The sequence below is a fragment of the Melampsora larici-populina genome (genome assembly GCF_000204055.1).
Source record: "Melampsora larici-populina 98AG31 unplaced genomic scaffold MELLAscaffold_10, whole genome shotgun sequence".
In the NCBI taxonomy this organism is placed as follows: domain Eukaryota; kingdom Fungi; phylum Basidiomycota; class Pucciniomycetes; order Pucciniales; family Melampsoraceae; genus Melampsora; species Melampsora laricis-populina.
The window spans coordinates 1,783,387-1,799,948 of record NW_006768774.1 but is presented as its reverse complement, the minus strand read 5'-3'; the positions used below and the strand labels follow the sequence as shown (position 1 = coordinate 1,799,948).

Below are 16,562 nucleotides of genomic sequence, written 5' to 3'. Positions count from 1 at the left end.
ATTTCACTGGCTGGAGGCATTGGATGCGATGCCTTCGCACTCAATGTAGGGAATTCTGACAGCTGGCAATTAGATCAGGTCTGTAATCATGACTACGAAGGCGATATCTGCATCGGTCATTAATTAATCAATCCTTAATCATTTGGATTGTTTGGATAGGTATCTTCAGCCTACGAGATGGCCCAACAGGTTAAGACGTCTTCGGGACAACCCTTTAAGCTGTTTCTCTCCCTTGACAGTTCAGTCGAGTTTTCTTCGCGGAATGATCAGAAATGTGCGGATTTTCTGATATTCAACTTTTGAGCGCGTATTTTTATCAGTGTCGGTGATACAGTCGGCAATGGACGTTTCTAAATGGGTTGAGAAATTCCTGCCTATGCCGTCTCAGCTCGGTACGCCAATCTTCGTCTTACACTCCACTACCGAGGTTCTTACATACCTGATCTAAGCTTTACTGGGCGTATTACCAATGGCGAAGTGATCGATGGGCGTCCACTGATATCAACATTCGCAGGAGAGAACAATAATCTGGGAGGTTCGTCCACGAGAAGAGTTAAAAATTACGGATATTGATGGATCAATATTCTTCACCCTCGATGGACGCTATCATAGGATCAAGCTTGTCGGAAGGCTGGAAAGAAGCGCTAAAAGATCCATTGCTATCTCTCAATCCGCCAATCAATCCACTTTTTGTTCCAGCTTGGCCGAGTTTAGACGTGCAGAGTGCTGTGTCAAATAATCCCGTGGTAGACGGTATGATGTCTTGGCTGTCATGGTATGTTGGGTTATTTCTTGACAAAAGATTTCATACCCGAAAATCACGAGCTTAACAGTCCACAAATCCTCCAGGCCCAGCGGGACAGAAAACATGACCACGAAGGTAGATCTTCAGTTCCAAAAAAATGCGAAAAGTGAAAACAAGGTATGAATTTGATTGATAAGTCTCTCGAATTCAATGAACTTGAAAAACCATGGACTCACAACAAACAATATATCTCTTCAATAGGTATACATGGCAGGAGTTAGCCCATGCTTTTACACTCACTACCCAGAGAAGAATTACCTATTTAGATCAGTATGTCATTCACACTCCTCGTAAAACTCTCTGAAATCGACTTACGGATGACGCATGGATATATAGGATGACCATCTTTACATAAAACGATGGAAAGAGTTGATAAATATGCCTACAGCTCCCGACTTTATTGAGATCATCTCTTGGAATGACTATGGTAGACTATTATCCAAACTACTTCTTTTGTCATCTCATAGACACCGTTCAGCAACTCAAATGATTGTGACTCACCTACTCCTAACTCACTTCCCAGGTGAATCCCATTACATTGGACCCATCTACAGTGTGGTTCCAGACGGTACAACTTGGGTGTCAGCCATTCCAAAGATACCTTTCAACGAGATAGGTCTAGTGAGCTGATATGAAATAAGAATTCAATTATAGTAAAAAATTCGAGCATCAGGCTTGGCTATCAATGACAGAATATTTCATCAAGTGGTATAAGAGCGGAACTCAACCTCCAATGACTGCTGAACGCGTCTACTTTCATTATCGTCCCCATTCCGTCAATGCAGTAGCCTGTGCGTATGAAGAATCGTCTTTCCAAAACTTAAAGGCGTTATATTGCGCTTATATGTCGGCTTGAGGACTGATCTTCTTCCCGAAAATTCGCAGCTTCCGACTCGCTAGGACCTCCCGAAAACAAAGCTGCTACTACAGACGCTGTCTATGTAGCTACATTTCTGCCAAAACACTCCGCTGCACGACAACTGAGAGTTAAAATTGGAAACACTTCTCTTCAGACTTTTGATAATTTACCTTTGGGTGATATTGGATTATTTTCCATACCATGGACAGGATCTGGAGGTGTGGTCACTGTAAGTGTTAAAGATGGTTCAGGAAATAACATATTGAAAGGAAAGGGAGACGTTGAGATTAGTAACACAATCAAAACATACAACTTTAGTGAGTTAACTTGGTGCTACTTTCGATCTCAACGTATTATGAAAACTGAATCATCGTTGGACAAATCTATGATGTAGATTACGCACACACTTTGTTAGCCAATGATGATTGCCCCCACCTTTCAGGATCTTTAACATCATCTCCTTCTACCTCACCATTGAAGGCTGGATTACCCTCAAACAGTGCAGCCAATGTAATCAGAACGCACATGTCACTTCCAGTCTCAGCATTGGTCTGCTTCTACTTTATTGCATCCTTATATGTCTGATTTGAAGAATCAGAAATAGTATATTTTCATCGTTTGATGCTTTCCATCTCGCGTACAAATCTCCTCTTTGCTTAGAACTCAGTAATATTGTAAAATCATCAACTACCCATAAAAAACTCTCGAGCCTACTAACACAATTTTGTTTAGCCGTGCTCAAAGAGTTGCGCGTATGAGCTCCAAGTCTGAGTGAATCAAACTCAAGAATCTTGTGCGACTAATGATAAATATTCTGATATGTTGAGATTCTTTATCCTTCATCAATGGCATATATAGCGTGAAAGGGACCGCGAACAGGAGAATCACAGAATAGGAGCAGATACAATTGAGTCAACAAGGGGTTTCATAATATCAGGGGTGAGGATACAAAAAGACTTTCAAGTAGTCATACCTTACGAATACTTCAAGCCCTTGTAACTTAATGGAAGTGCAAAGATCATAAACCCATTCACATTTGTCATTTCCTGCAAACTACCATTCAAGAGGAATTTGAGTTGATGGAAGTTATCTAGTGGCAATTCTTGTCCTTTTCCACATTTCATGATTCTTGATCAGATTTTAAATAAAGTTCCAAACTCATTGCATGTTAGTTTACAACTCAGCAACACGTAGTTTTGCGGCGGAGAGGACTCCAGCCATGAACTCATGTTCACACTGTGACTGGAAAGAAGAGGCTCAGGCTGACCGGAGTATCCGGCCAATGCGGATATGTATGGCTCCAGCCCCGGATTTTGCCCGAGCCTTACCCGGGGTTGACGCACGCCCCCGGACAGACACTTGGAAGAAGGGGGAGTTGATTTGATCCTTGAAGATGACTGATGAGTACTCAGCAAAATGGAACTGGATATCTCAACGCCAGACTTTACGCTTTCCAACTCATATGAGACTCTTCTCGATGAATCATTATCAGATATTACGATCGATCAAAGACTTCTTATGGCTCAGGCCGTTCATTCAGTTCAACCTAGTGGGAATGTGGATCATACATTTGATTGGACGAGAGTAGTAGCTTTACTACAGAAATATGCCACAGATGGTAGACTTCAATTCGATAGTCGAGCGTTGTTGGATCCAATGGTCGGAAATCTTCCATCGAACTTGTGTTTTTCACATACTCGAAATGGTAGCTCATGACCGTTTCGCATATCACTTTAGGCATGTTGCGATGCTTACGGAAACTTGTGTCAAAAGTATTTGACGGAGCACAGTGACCTTTCACAATCGGATTCTGCCCTGGCACTGGCTAGAAAACTATACGAAGTCAGAATCGATGGCATCAGTGCAGCGCTTATGGCTGAAGAACAGAAATGTAAGACTCTGGCTTCTGAGATTGAAGAAATACAAGGGGGAGCATGGGATGATCGGTTGAAAGATCCGAGCCAACTGAGGCAAATCTTAGGTAAGGAAAATCGACGTGGACTAGCTATGATTAAAATCACAGAATTGTTCTGACTTCAAGTCACGGGATAGATGAAATGGGACACGTGAAGATAGATGGCGACGAAGAAGAATTTTCAGCCGAATGTATTGAACCCAATAACGACGCCCTGCGTATGTATCTCGTCGCGTTTAGCTGAAAGAACTGCTGTCCATAAATAATTACATGTCTCTGACGCGTCGATGATCTTGACCGTATATAGAACCCCCTCATTCTCGTTCCACGACACCATTGGACGACGAGGAATCGGGCAGCATACAACCTGAAGCAGCTGTAGCCAGTCCATTACTTTCTGAGCCGTCTAGGAGGTCTACTCGGAAATCCACAACTCCGAAAGCTTTCCTTCAAGTTCCTGTGACTCGCAAACGAAAAGCACGATCAGAATCTCTTTCTTCTGCCAAAACAGATTCTACAACAGCTTCGAAGAAGAAACGCACAGAATCAGCCTCTCCAAGCGTCGAATCACCTCGAGAAGAAGTCGCAAATGTTCAACAGAGTCCAGTACGAATGGTGACAAGAACTAAAAAGAAGGCCAATTCACAATCGACAAGTAAAAAACCAACTCCTTCAAGCAAACGTCGCGAGCGAATACCATCTTCGGCATTACCAAGTCCCGACGTGGATGATGAAATTGTTTTACAGCAACTCATTTCAGAGCGACAATCGCCAACGCCATCTGCAAGCACGACCCGTTCGGGAAAAACTAGTCAAAGAAAACAAGCCAAGAAATCAAAGGGGAATGAACGCTCAAAGGAACTTGATCCTGAAGAATGTGAGCTATTTACCTTGCCCGCACCTATTCTGGCGAGCTCAGCCTTACTGACAGTAAGCGAAACGCCAATCTCTTTAGGCCCGGAGGTGGAGAAAGCCACCAATGTCCTACAAAGTCCCGATATTGACCCACGTGCGTCACGCTCTTACCGACCTGTGATTTAGTGTGCGTCTCAAGTTGTCACTCGCTGATGTTCATCTTGTAGATCTGCTACCTGATCTAACGAAAGAAACCGTATGCAAAGACGCCAAACTGGAGACAAACAAGCAAGCAAGTGAACCTCCTCGATCTGTGGCAATAAATAGCTTAGGTTTACAAGATACAGATGCAGAAAGAACTCAGGAAGGTGATGGGGGAGAAACCGCGAATGGTGCCCAGTCAACAAGTCATTCACCCGTTTCGGTGAGGAAGGGACAAATCGAAACAGAGCATCAGGCGGATGAGAGCAAAGCCGGAACGCCCAACTCGGTTTGTGAGTGATCTTCCCTTGCTCATGATGATACGTAACTGTTTAATTTGAATTTCTGATCTTTCCGATGTGGTGAAATTTCTTAGCATTTCCAACTGGTATCACAGATGGATCTTCTACAGCCCAGCAAACCCCGATTTCTTTAACTACTCCGATTCCGCAGATGGACTCAAACCACCTAAAGGCTACAACCACTTCCGCCGGTTCTTCAACGATATCTGATCCTACCTCATTTCGACGACGAATGTTGAAGACACATGCATCTGTACAATCTAATCCAATCTCAGCAGTCTTTAGAGAACCAGTAAAAGACTCGGAAGCACCTGGTTACTCTTCTATCATTAAGAGACCCATGGATTTACGTGGACTAGCTAAAAAGTTGAGAGATGGAAATGTAACCACTCCAGAAGAGTATCGCAGAGATTTAATGCTTATGTTGGCCAATGCCGTGATGTTCAATCATGAAGGTAGTGAAGTGGCTAGACATGCTAAAGAGTTATTGATTGAATGTGATAGGTCAGACTGACTTCTTTATCGAGACTGCTATGAAACTTAAAACTGACTGACTTTAATTTGTGCTCATCATCAGGCTCCTTACAATTTTTATGAGAGGAGCGAGGTATTAATGGGCTAACTGGAAGCATTTGGTAAAGTTGCTTGCAGGAGACTATATGTACTTGTTAGAGTTTGTGATTAAGATTCTTTGATATGATAATGAAGATTTTACATTTTGATGATTTCTCAAGAAAAAAGAAAATTTTGTCAAGAACATCTTTTTACAATGCGGATTCTCTCACAGAAAGAACTAAAAATCAAAATCCAGACGAAGACTAAAAGGATGATACAAAAAGATCAAGAATCAAGATTTAGAATGTGTCAAATCACCTAAAATCATCAAGATATCATTTATAAGTTGAAATTGATCAGAAGAATCCCAAGAGTTTTGTAAAAGCAAACTTTCTCGTTGATCATTGTCAAGTAGTAAAAGATCTTGAAGATTTAATTTAGAATTTCGTTTTTGATTTTGAAATTGATAAGGTTGTTGATCAAGTTGAGTAGAAGATAACGTTTCTAAAGTATCTTCTGAATCTTTGGATTCATTATCACTATCAAAACTATGATCAGTTTGTAGAACTTGGAGTCTTTTTCTCAAGATATTTGAAATTGAATTTCGATTCCCTTCGATTGAATCAAGTGACGTTATTGATTTTGGTTCAACCTCTTTTGCGAAAAAATCGTCGGCGGGTTCTGAAATGGCCAATGGAACGAATGTTGAGAGTTGATCATTCTGTCGAAAGAAAGTAGCTAAATTTTGATGATTTTGAAGCATCGATGGTTCTGATGATAAATTTGTTCTATAAACTTCTCTTTGAATTGGTTCTTCATTCAAATCCATTCGATGTTCATTTATAATCAAGTTTAAATTTCTTTCAAGTTGGTCAAAGACATAAGTTTCTTCGAATTCGAGTTCTTGAATTAATTTTTGAATGATTTTGATTAATTCATTCGATTCCTCTTGATCATTTTGTACATCTAGTATATGATTCAAACTTAATTCTTTCTACAAACCACAAGGCAAAAGAGAACCAAAACAAAATCAGTGTTTGACGACACATCATGGATTATTCGATGCTTTGAAGGAAGATTTTTACTTACTGTTTTTATGAATGATTTATATTTGTTTAAAAAGGTTGAAAGCGATCTATATGGCCAATGAAAACTTGGTTGATTGCGTACCATCTTCAAAGCTGTTGATTGATAGATGCCTTCGTTGAAAAAAATATGATATTCTTGTAAGTGCTTTTGGGCAGTTGAGAAAAGTGATTAGTGATTATGAGTTGTTGTTTTTCTGGTTCTTGGTACAATGTATATATAGAGAGATCAAAGTTATAAGAGAAACGGAGATATATATTTCTTAAAGGATGAAGCTTTTGATAAAATTCCTCAAACTTTCAACCATCCAAAAGTTTAAGTAGTTTGAAAAAAGTATACCAAACTTTCTTTTGCTGGCACTCCAAATGTCATCGAAAAAGTTCAAAAGCCTAGTGACAGGGATGTTTAGAGAAGTTTAGATATAGTTCATGATCAGTCTTAAGATAAACAATTTCATCATTTTTAACCTCAAATGATCTGCTTTTTTCAATCAAGTACGAACTGATCTGAACTGATCATACAAATATTGATTGGGTGATCTGATCTCAAAAATACCAATGAGGTCATTCAAAAGACCGAGTTATTTTTTGGCTTGATGTGCTTGATCACGTTGCAAATTTATTTTGGTCGCAGTCTAATCATCGATATAATTTTTTTATCAAAGTTCAAAGGTTTCACGTACGCTTTTTCGAAAACAAGCTCAAGAAAGCAAGATTTCGAGGCTAAGTCTAACTTTATCGTAAATTCCTCGAAGCGCGGCGTCCTTGCAAGGTCCCATCCCGTTGTTGCTCATCGTTGGACTTCTGTCATTACCAAGCTGGAGACAACGCAGCTTTGGTGGAGGCAGGAGACGTACGGCCTCAAAGTGCAGGCCGACAAAAAGCGTTCTCCCAACGGGACTCGAACCCGTGACATTAACGTCTCTTGCGAGATTGTGCTACCAGGCATATTCACTTCCGAAGAATGTGAGGATATAAGCATTACGCTCTACCAACTAAGCTATGGGAGAAGATAACATCTAGATTTGACTAGAAAATTTGATCCATCAAACTTCTATTTAATTTGAGAATAATGTAACCAAGATACATTTTCTAACCTTTCAAACGTCCGCATGATCTAATCTTTTGTATTATGATATCGATTGGAGTTGAATCAGTGAACTATCACCAGAAATTAAAGGGTCTTGAATATTTACTTCATTTTTGAACGTCGTTCTCATCTGGTTTCAGTTGACAATTGACAATTGAAGAAAGATTGATAAGTGAATGAGATTGTGAGATAACTGAAATAGATTGATATTGATCATTGATTGGTTTAGATAACAGCGGTATAGCAGCAAGGAATTGAGTTGCGTTACTGTAGGTGAAAAAGAAACCAAAGATAAATAGAAGCCAATCTAAATGCTACGAGTGCAATTTGGGAACGGGAAAAAAGACAGTACTAACCAAGCAGATATTTTGAGAATTACTCTTGTTAGATTAGAATTAGGCTTGTGTGTTGTCCAGATGAGAGATAATTCATTGGATGATAAGGGACCAAAACAATCGTTTTGTAATTTTTTGATGATGGGTAAGAGACTAATTGAATCTGGTGTAAAGGATGGAGAACTAAGAGAAAAAAACAGAGAGTGAGTCTTTGTGAATTCGTTGGATATCAACAGGTTAAACGGTTGATGAGATTGCTTACCATTGAATTTGAAGTAGAATATAATGATAAGGAAAGCTTGAGATTGAGAGTTGATGCATCGAAAGAGTCATAAAGTTGGAAGATGAACATGGAGAAGGGGCTGAGCTTGGTGGAGAAAACTTTCAAAGTGTTTGGTATAAAAATCAAAATCTTACCCTAACAATCCAAATACAACCTCACATCATTCCAACTTGTTCTTGACCCTTGGATCGAGAACTTCACCTCAACTACATACGATCGAAAACATCCAAGGGCGTCATCAATCGAAGATAGCTTCAATAAACATCCATCATGACTATCTCTGAGGAGCAATCAAGACCCGACCCAATTCTCTTATCGTTATTTGCTAACAGTAAGTCATTTCTTTCGACATATGCGATAACCTCACTTCACAAGCTGATCAGAGTCCTTATAACAGGGTTCATGTCAGTAGCTGAGGTTCGTATCACTCAAATATGATGATAAATGAGCATCGGGAACCATGTACCATTCATATTGATGGACTACGAAGATACCCCTTGACAGGCTATGGGTAGAAGTCTTCAACAAACTTCAATTAGTACGAACATAAAGTAAAACAACGAATCTCTAAAGATGTGCATTTCTTAATGGAAGATTGATCGACCTTCTCTTGGGTTCATCCATAGGGAAAGACTCGATTACTCCTGTGCTATTTTTGCGCCCAATGGTGACCTTGTTGCGAACGTTTGTAACTTCAACTTGGTTCACATTGATTGATCGAGCTCTCAAAAAAATATGGCAAAATTGATACCATTTACCAATATACTCAATGTTAGGCTCCACATCTTCCTGTTCATCTTGGTTCCATGTCATTTGCAGTAAGATACCAAATTAAGCTTTTGAAAGGTCAACTTTATCCTGGCGATGTGATCATGGCCAATCATCCGAACGCAGGAGGTAGTCATCTACCAGACATCACTGTGATCACACCAGTATTCAATGATGACAAGCTAGTCTTCTTCACTGGTCAGTTCTCGTGTTCAAATCTCATCTCATGAAGAATTATTCTGTCTAATGTGACTTGACTGATAAGCCAGTAGAGCCCATCATGCCGATATAGGGGGAATCTTACCAGGCTCGTAAGTAAACCATGATTAATCTATCAAGCTATTTGTTTAAACACCTAATTTGATTTATTTATTATTAGTATGCCACCCACCTCAACCAATATTTTTCAAGAAGGAGCACAAATTAAATCATTTAAAATCGTTTTTAAAGGAATTTATAATAAAGATGAATTATTTAAATATTTAGTTGAAGAACCTTCTAAGTTTGAAGGTTGTTCTGGTAGTAGATGTTTTCGTGATGTAGAAAGTGATCTTAAAGCTCAAATAGCTGCTAATAATAAAGGTTTGTAAATTTGTTTCATTCATCAGGAGTTTGAGATTTTGAATGGAACTGAATTGGAGTTTGGTCGTGTGTTGATTATCAGGGGTGGGGTTGATCAATCTCTTGATTAAAGAATATGGACTGAAGACCGTACAAGATTATATGCTGCACGTTAGTAACATAGTCATATCAATACGATTTACCTTCTGATGAGTTTGATATCATATTGATTTGATGGGCTGATCTACATATCATTTCTTCTGACCTTAGATTCGTGATAATGCAGAGTTAGCTGTGCGTAATCTGTTAAAACAAGTAGCTAAGAAGCAAAACACAAGCAAACTACATGCTCTTGAATATCTTGATGATGGTACTCCTTTGGAAATCACCATCACCATCAATGAGCAAGATGGATCTGCGGTATTTGATTTTGAAGGCACTGGTCCAGAATTGATAGGTACTATCGCATCTCTATCTCTCATTTTGTTCAGTATATTAAAACCTTCACCCATTCGTTCATATGAAATCTCCACTCAGGTAATCTGAATACTCCTAAAAGTGTTTCCTACTCAGCCATCATTTACTGTTTACGTGCTATGGTGGATGATGATGTGAGTCAATGTCATTAAAATAAGTCATATCTCATTCGAAACAGGTTATACAATCTTAACCTGAAATCGGTACACTTCCACAGATCCCACTCAATCAAGGATGTTTAAATCCAATAGAAGTCAAAATCCCAATCGGATGTTTCTTAGATCCATCAGATACTGCAGCAGTAGTAGGTGGAAATGTAGAATCAAGTCAAGTGATCACTGGTTTGATTCTCAAAGCCTTTAATGCTTGTGCTGCTAGTCAAAGTACTTGTAATAATTTAACGTTTGGCAGTGGTGGTAAAGATTCTAATGGAAATCATGTTGCTGGATGGGGATACGTATGTGATTTTTTTTGCCTCTCTTAAGATTCTTGTTAGACACGTCCAAGTGGAAAGATTGCTGATTTGTACTGTTGGTAGTATGAGACTATTGCTGGTGGTAGTGGTGCAGGTCCTGGTTGGAATGGTACTAGTGGGGTACACACTCATATGACCAATACACGTATCACTGTCAGTTTATACATACATCCTCTTTTTTCACAATGTCTAGGACTGTCCATCTTTGTGGAACTCAAGACTGATGGGAATTTCGGGTTTTGTTTACAAAGGATCCCGAGATTCTTGAAAGACGTTATCCGGTATTATTACATCAGTTTTCTCTCAGAGAAGGCTCTGGGGGTGCTGGATTCTATACTGGAGGTGAAGGAGTGATAAGAGAATTGGAATTCTTGGAGTGAATATCGTTTACCTTCTTTCTCATCTTCTCCTCTATCTTTATACTCATGTGTGTGTTTTGATAAATATATAGGCCAATTCAATGCTCGATCTTATCAGAAAGAAGAGTTCAAAGACCTTACGGTTTAGAGGGAGGTCAATCAGGAAAAGTAGGACAAAATCTATGGATTAAAAAAACAAGAGAATCAGATGGAGATTTGAATCTAAATAAACCAAATCAAGATAGAATAATTTCATTAGGTGGTAAACAAACTATTAAAATGGGAACAAATGATCGAATCAAAATTATCACTCCTGGTGGTGGTGGTTGGGGAAACGAAAATGATAGGTCAGTTCAAGGTCATCAAATGAATGATAAGAGTCGGGTTGACTTTTTGAGAGGTAGTCTTCAAGATAGAAAAAATACTGCTGAAGGTGCTTGATGTATATTTGAGTTTCATGAATTTTCTTTGAAAGAGAGATTTGTAAAGCAGAATGAATACATGTACATGATAGATCAAGGCTTGAAATCTTGTAAACACGCGTAGAAAATGAAATTTTGTAATATTTTGTAATTTTGTTTCAAGTTTGAAAACACGTTTATGAAAGAAATCAATCATCTTTTGTGTTGGGAGTCATTTGGTCAAAGTTGATATAAAATCCAAGCTTCATGGAGGTAAAATTGATGAGTTCTTTTTGACAATGGATGATTTGGTTTTGTGAAAACTTCAGGCGGAGGAACGCTGAGGCCGGCCGCCGCCCCTTTCTGAGGTGCGCAGCCGGCGCGGTCATGCCGGCGCCCTCTCGCCATTTCAAATCCGCTGACCTGATTGCCTTTACATACACATGCACGTCGTCAGTATTTCGTTACTCAGCTGACGTTTGTTGACCTCTTCCTTGCTTTCTTCGAAGGATATATCGTTTTCCTGTGGCGACGACGTCCCCTATTTCGCTCTATCAATTCGTACTTCAACATCAAGGACACTTGAACTCATCCAAGGTGAGTTGTCTTCAAACACCATCGCACTTCGCCCCTTGTCTTTCTTTGTTTGATTTTACCTTTTCCATCTTTCGCCTTTTCCTTTCTCATCTTCATCGGTTCCTGTGCTACTTCATCACGATTTCATGTCGTACCAACTTCCTCATCCGACTTATTTTGTTGTCTTGCACCAATCTCATGTAACGAGGACACAAAACCCACACTAGTTCTTGATGAGACGTACTCGCATCAAGGCTCATCATCCCCTCTCTGCGTCTTTGTGGTGTGGAGATGAACCCGAAGTATTATTTTGGATCAGGGCGCATACATTAAACCACTGATTCTTTACTCCGATACCTCTGAGTGTGTGGGCAGTCAGAGATGGATAGCCATACCGAGTTCAATAATTTGCTTCAGATTACCCAGAACTGGAAGCTGATCTTTGATAATTTGCACCACCAGATAAGATCGAGATAATGAGTGGAGCTCCCGAGAGTACGATAGTCGCGAAATGTCAGCCTACTTTTCACCGCCATCAATTGATTTCGAAAGAGTGATTTTGACCATCCTTCGACTTTAGATTTTGAACGACATGCCACTGGACCTAACAGTGTTGCATATCACTGTATCATATGTGCTGGAAGATCAATGAAAGATTATACAAGGCATATGAATTCGAAAACACATCAAGACAAGATAGCAAGCTTTCAAGCTCAACTTGAGTTATTCGGACAGGCTGATTGCCAAGTGGCACCAATGTCTTTGGGACCAGGACCAGGTTCAGTGGAGCTTGGTCATTCGAATTATAGCCCATTTCAGGATGAAGAAGAAGACTCGATCGATATCAGTACTGCAACTGCGGTGGTGAACTCTGATGAAGCTCGCGCAAAAAGACCACGAACCTCAGGTCCAGATGGATTGGAAGACAGAGTTATCAATAATTTCATCAGCTATAACACTGATGCCGATCGACTTCCTCAACTGGGTATATCACCTCCTGCCACCTCAAGTAGTACTCCAGCATCCGCTCAGCCTCTCATCCCAGTGCCCAGCCTCAGCACTCCTAGCATGTCAAATATATCGTTACAGAGCTTTAACGAAATCGCGACTGCGTTCAATCTGGATGAGGCACATCGTGAGATGGCCCGTAAAGCCTGTGATGTCAGTGAATCTGTATAATGATTGTTTGGAGTAGAGCAGCATGATGAACATATCTTCGGTTCTAGGTCCAAGGGGTAGAAAACCGTTTCTTTGCCACGATGTGCTACATGACAATGATTCATCAGGATCTCAGTTCTACCTTACAAGTACGGCAAGCTACTCGAGCATCCGGCTCGTCAGCCGCAGCGAACACATGGACGGCAAATGAAACTTTTCGGGTAAGTGAGAATACATTCTTCAATGTATGGATTCATAACTGACAAATGGGTGTATCAGGATTGGGCTCGTCATAATTTGGCCAAACTTATAACGGATCATTCCTTGGAAGCATACACTACGACCACAGATGCAAATAAACAACCGATACCGCGATCTTTTGAGAGACTAATGATGGTAAGCAGCAACCAAGCCATCAACCTTGATCTAATGCGTCCTGACCATCATTTGTCTGTTCTTTTTTACTGGAACAATAGCAACTCATTAGATCACAATCTAAATCATTCATAGATGTGAATCTGCCTCCTGGGTTTGGTAGCGAAGATCCTAAGCCATCTGAACTAGTTTTAAAGGTCATCAAAGATCTTGCTAAGCACGCACGTAGTAATTTCCGCTCCATCGTAAGTCTAGATTATACTCAATCGCTTGTTGAAATACTTCTGACTGATTTATCATCTTCTAAAGCTCTTGATGAACATACTCCCTGAAAGCGGTAAATCTTCTACATCGCCGGTACCGGCACTTAAACAAATTGTTGGCAGAGTGCGTGACCCAATAATGATTTCAAAGAGATATGTTTTGATGAAGAACTCCTTCGACGAAAGCAGATTGTCAGATCACATGCCATGAAGACGGAATTTCGGACGGATGATGAAATTGAAAGATCCGTTCTGCCAGAGCAGAAGTTACGCTATGCGTGGCTGGTGAGTGTATTGTTTAACAAGATCTGAACTTCACAACATTCTGACTATCCCAAATCGTATCAGCGAATGGAAGCGATCCACTTTCATAAATGTCCCGAATCGAATGGGCGACGTTCACAATGGTCTGCCATTGATGAAAGACTGGCGATACTAGGCTCCAAGCCATATCGGTTTCAGGAAACGTAGGTCCTCTTATCCCCTCTTGAGCATTTAGTAAGTAAGGAATCTCATCTGACTCAAATCATTCGATGTAGCTTTTATAATCTTGTTCTACAAAGAGACACTATTCTATTTGATGGAACCAAGACGTATGATCAATTACAAAAAACATCTCAATTTGATTTACCAACTGATGCAGAGGTTGAAGCTGGAATGTCTGATATAATGCGAAATGTAGCTCCAGCAAGCGTTTTACAGGGTGCTACACTACAATAGTGTTCGTCTTCATAGTGAGATCTTGTAGCTTCTTTGTTTTGAATTTTTTTGGCAAGGACCCAAAAATGTTTTGTGACTCAATTTATCACTGATGATTTTGTTTTTCCCAATGGTACATTTTCAATTCTAGAATGAAGCTGTTTACTTGTAGTTTTTTGTCTTTCCAAACACATGTTTTTTATTTAACACACGTTTTCTATTTACAAAAAAACAAGATTCTGTCATTGTGAAATTTGTTCTGATGTAATTCTTAGGAGTAAATAAACATGAGACTGTTGATCATGGGCTCAAGTTTGGATGATTACAGAGAGGGATTGAGTGTTAGTTATGATGAGGATGAAAATTTTCTTAAAAAAAATAACAAGAAAGTATCTGGAGTAGTGGTGCATGCTACTAGACAGGTTCAACCAATTTCACCCTGGTGGCTTGGGTTACAACGTTTTCCGCAGTACTCGTAATGCACGTAAATTTGACCAAAACGGGAAAGCTTTATCCCGTTTGCTCAAGACGTAAACATCTAAGACTAGAGGCAAACGAGTACAAAAGCCTCGATCATGGTTCACCGGTTATTGTACGACCGGAGATATTTCTTTTCCGGCGAAAACGTAAAACAAAACCCGCTGTTATTGTTTTTGATCGCAAAAAGCTGAATTTGACACCCGCTCTGAGAAATATGACTTTGAGGTGCCCCATAGAGAAGTGTTGATTTTAGGACCAAATTCTCCAAATGAAGCTGTCTTACCAATAGATATAGCAGAGGTACAATCAAGTTGTGAATTGAAACTTTCAACTATTAATGTGGTCATTCAGTGTGAATATTCCACAATCATGAAACAATATTGACAAGGATCATTGAGATGGATTATTGTAAGTTGGCAACGCAAAAGATGCTGATGAGTTTACTGTTGTTCTCAAAAAGCTTGTCCAAATTTCCCGCAAAACTCGAGCAGTTTGGCGCGGAATTTTCGGCAAGCTTGGTAAGAATGAAAATCACACAAATCTCAATTGGTTGATGCAACACATCATGGAAAGATGGACATTTGTAAGAGAGATATGTGAAGAGAGGTTTCAAGAGAGTTTCAGATAACAAGGCTTGGTATAAAGCCACCCATCTTTTTTTCCTTGATAAAATGACTCAAGTCACTTTTTTCTTCATATCCTCAGAAAACAAACTCATCATTACCCTTGTGTGCCAATTGCAACATGGCCAATAGCTTCTTCTGGATTGCACTCTTACTTGCAAGTTTTTCTTCTTCCCCAGTCCTAATGGATCCTGTTGGGGACTATATCCGTGAGTTTGGCCATATACTCAAATAACCTCAAATCCTGGGCTGGATCCGCTAATCAGGGATCGGATAGCTGTGCCCAAAGAAGTCCATCAAATCACAGACTTCTTAACTTCTGCAGTTCTGGACCCAAATTTTTCTGGATATTCTGGAGCTGAGGCCACACTGATGGAAATAATTCCGGAGGATGCAAAAATCCGTGTAGATGGGGTTGACATGAATCGGGAAGGTAGGTTTCAGTGATACGTTACTCCTCTCAATGGTGTCTTGCAAAAGCTGATAACAGTCCATCCGACATATAATTTGTTGAAAATCATTTTGAGATCAATAGACTTTATTGAGCGTGCAATGGATGATGATTATCGCGCCATAAACAAAATGATCAAGGGTAAGCCCCAAACTCAGAGTCATCCAAGAATGTGGAATTTATGAATCATGTCAAATGTAGACAGCGAGACCCAACATCATGATACAATTCTGATCATGCAGAAAGAGCAGGGTGATCCCGTCAAGACTGAATTCAATGTGCTTTTCAAGCGTCAAGGCACTAGGGGAAACGGGGAGGGAACACAACCAGTTTACAAGCTCACCAAGGTTTCTCTGCGCATGTTATAATCGATTGTGTCATCCCAAGAAACAGCTCTACAAACACAAGAAATTTCAATAAATCTATTGAGCACCTCAGTTGGGATGGTATGTTTTTCCTATAATTACCAGTCAAAACCAATGTAATTTTGTCTTCATGATCTTGTGTGAATGTAACTGAATGATGCAGCTGGGGTGATACCATCATACTGTGTGTGTATTACCCCAGCTGAATCATTTAGTTACAGTATTACCCCAGCTGCATCATTTAGT

General features: G+C 39.9%; 6 protein-coding genes across 6 annotated transcripts; 5 read left to right on the top strand and 1 right to left on the bottom strand.

Annotated features, from left to right (window-relative positions):
* Positions 1 to 596: 596 nt before the first annotated feature.
* On the top strand, positions 597 to 2,268 carry MELLADRAFT_84449 (family 71 glycoside hydrolase; the record flags this gene model as incomplete). The annotated part of the gene is made up of 8 exons (XM_007407789.1): positions 597 to 775; positions 850 to 922; positions 1,007 to 1,075; positions 1,142 to 1,426; positions 1,473 to 1,596; positions 1,691 to 1,981; positions 2,059 to 2,213; positions 2,257 to 2,268. The coding sequence occupies 8 exons, from the start codon at positions 597 to 599 to the stop codon at positions 2,266 to 2,268; spliced, it is 1,188 nt and encodes a 395-aa protein (XP_007407851.1).
* An 812-nt stretch (positions 2,269 to 3,080) lies between these two features.
* Positions 3,081 to 6,366, top strand: MELLADRAFT_77293 (uncharacterized protein; the record flags this gene model as incomplete). Its single annotated transcript, XM_007407790.1, has 7 exons — positions 3,081 to 3,323; positions 3,402 to 3,645; positions 3,717 to 3,797; positions 3,887 to 4,588; positions 4,662 to 4,928; positions 5,012 to 5,441; positions 5,515 to 6,366. The coding sequence occupies 7 exons, from the start codon at positions 3,081 to 3,083 to the stop codon at positions 5,549 to 5,551; spliced, it is 2,004 nt and encodes a 667-aa protein (XP_007407852.1).
* Positions 6,367 to 7,278: 912 nt separating this feature from the next.
* Positions 7,279 to 8,335, bottom strand: MELLADRAFT_104748 (uncharacterized protein; the record flags this gene model as incomplete). The annotated part of the gene is made up of 4 exons (XM_007407772.1): positions 7,279 to 7,515; positions 7,787 to 7,934; positions 8,024 to 8,185; positions 8,265 to 8,335. 4 exons carry the CDS (start codon positions 8,333 to 8,335, stop codon positions 7,279 to 7,281), a joined length of 618 nt encoding a protein of 205 aa, XP_007407834.1.
* A 220-nt stretch (positions 8,336 to 8,555) lies between these two features.
* On the top strand, positions 8,556 to 11,366 carry MELLADRAFT_34761 (uncharacterized protein; the record flags this gene model as incomplete). Its single annotated transcript, XM_007407791.1, has 14 exons — positions 8,556 to 8,616; positions 8,683 to 8,702; positions 8,790 to 8,836; positions 8,912 to 8,969; positions 9,062 to 9,251; positions 9,319 to 9,364; positions 9,433 to 9,635; positions 9,718 to 9,785; positions 9,885 to 10,071; positions 10,152 to 10,225; positions 10,309 to 10,548; positions 10,630 to 10,719; positions 10,818 to 10,942; positions 11,018 to 11,366. 14 exons carry the CDS (start codon positions 8,556 to 8,558, stop codon positions 11,364 to 11,366), a joined length of 1,758 nt encoding a protein of 585 aa, XP_007407853.1.
* A 2,419-nt stretch (positions 11,367 to 13,785) lies between these two features.
* On the top strand, positions 13,786 to 14,721 carry MELLADRAFT_71365 (uncharacterized protein; the record flags this gene model as incomplete). Its single annotated transcript, XM_007407792.1, has 4 exons — positions 13,786 to 13,822; positions 13,888 to 13,983; positions 14,047 to 14,165; positions 14,238 to 14,721. The coding sequence occupies 3 exons, from the start codon at positions 13,906 to 13,908 to the stop codon at positions 14,416 to 14,418; spliced, it is 378 nt and encodes a 125-aa protein (XP_007407854.1).
* A 900-nt stretch (positions 14,722 to 15,621) lies between these two features.
* On the top strand, positions 15,622 to 16,319 carry MELLADRAFT_104745 (uncharacterized protein; the record flags this gene model as incomplete). Its single annotated transcript, XM_007407793.1, has 4 exons — positions 15,622 to 15,709; positions 15,778 to 15,933; positions 16,036 to 16,092; positions 16,153 to 16,319. 4 exons carry the CDS (start codon positions 15,622 to 15,624, stop codon positions 16,317 to 16,319), a joined length of 468 nt encoding a protein of 155 aa, XP_007407855.1.
* Positions 16,320 to 16,562: the final 243 nt, after the last annotated feature.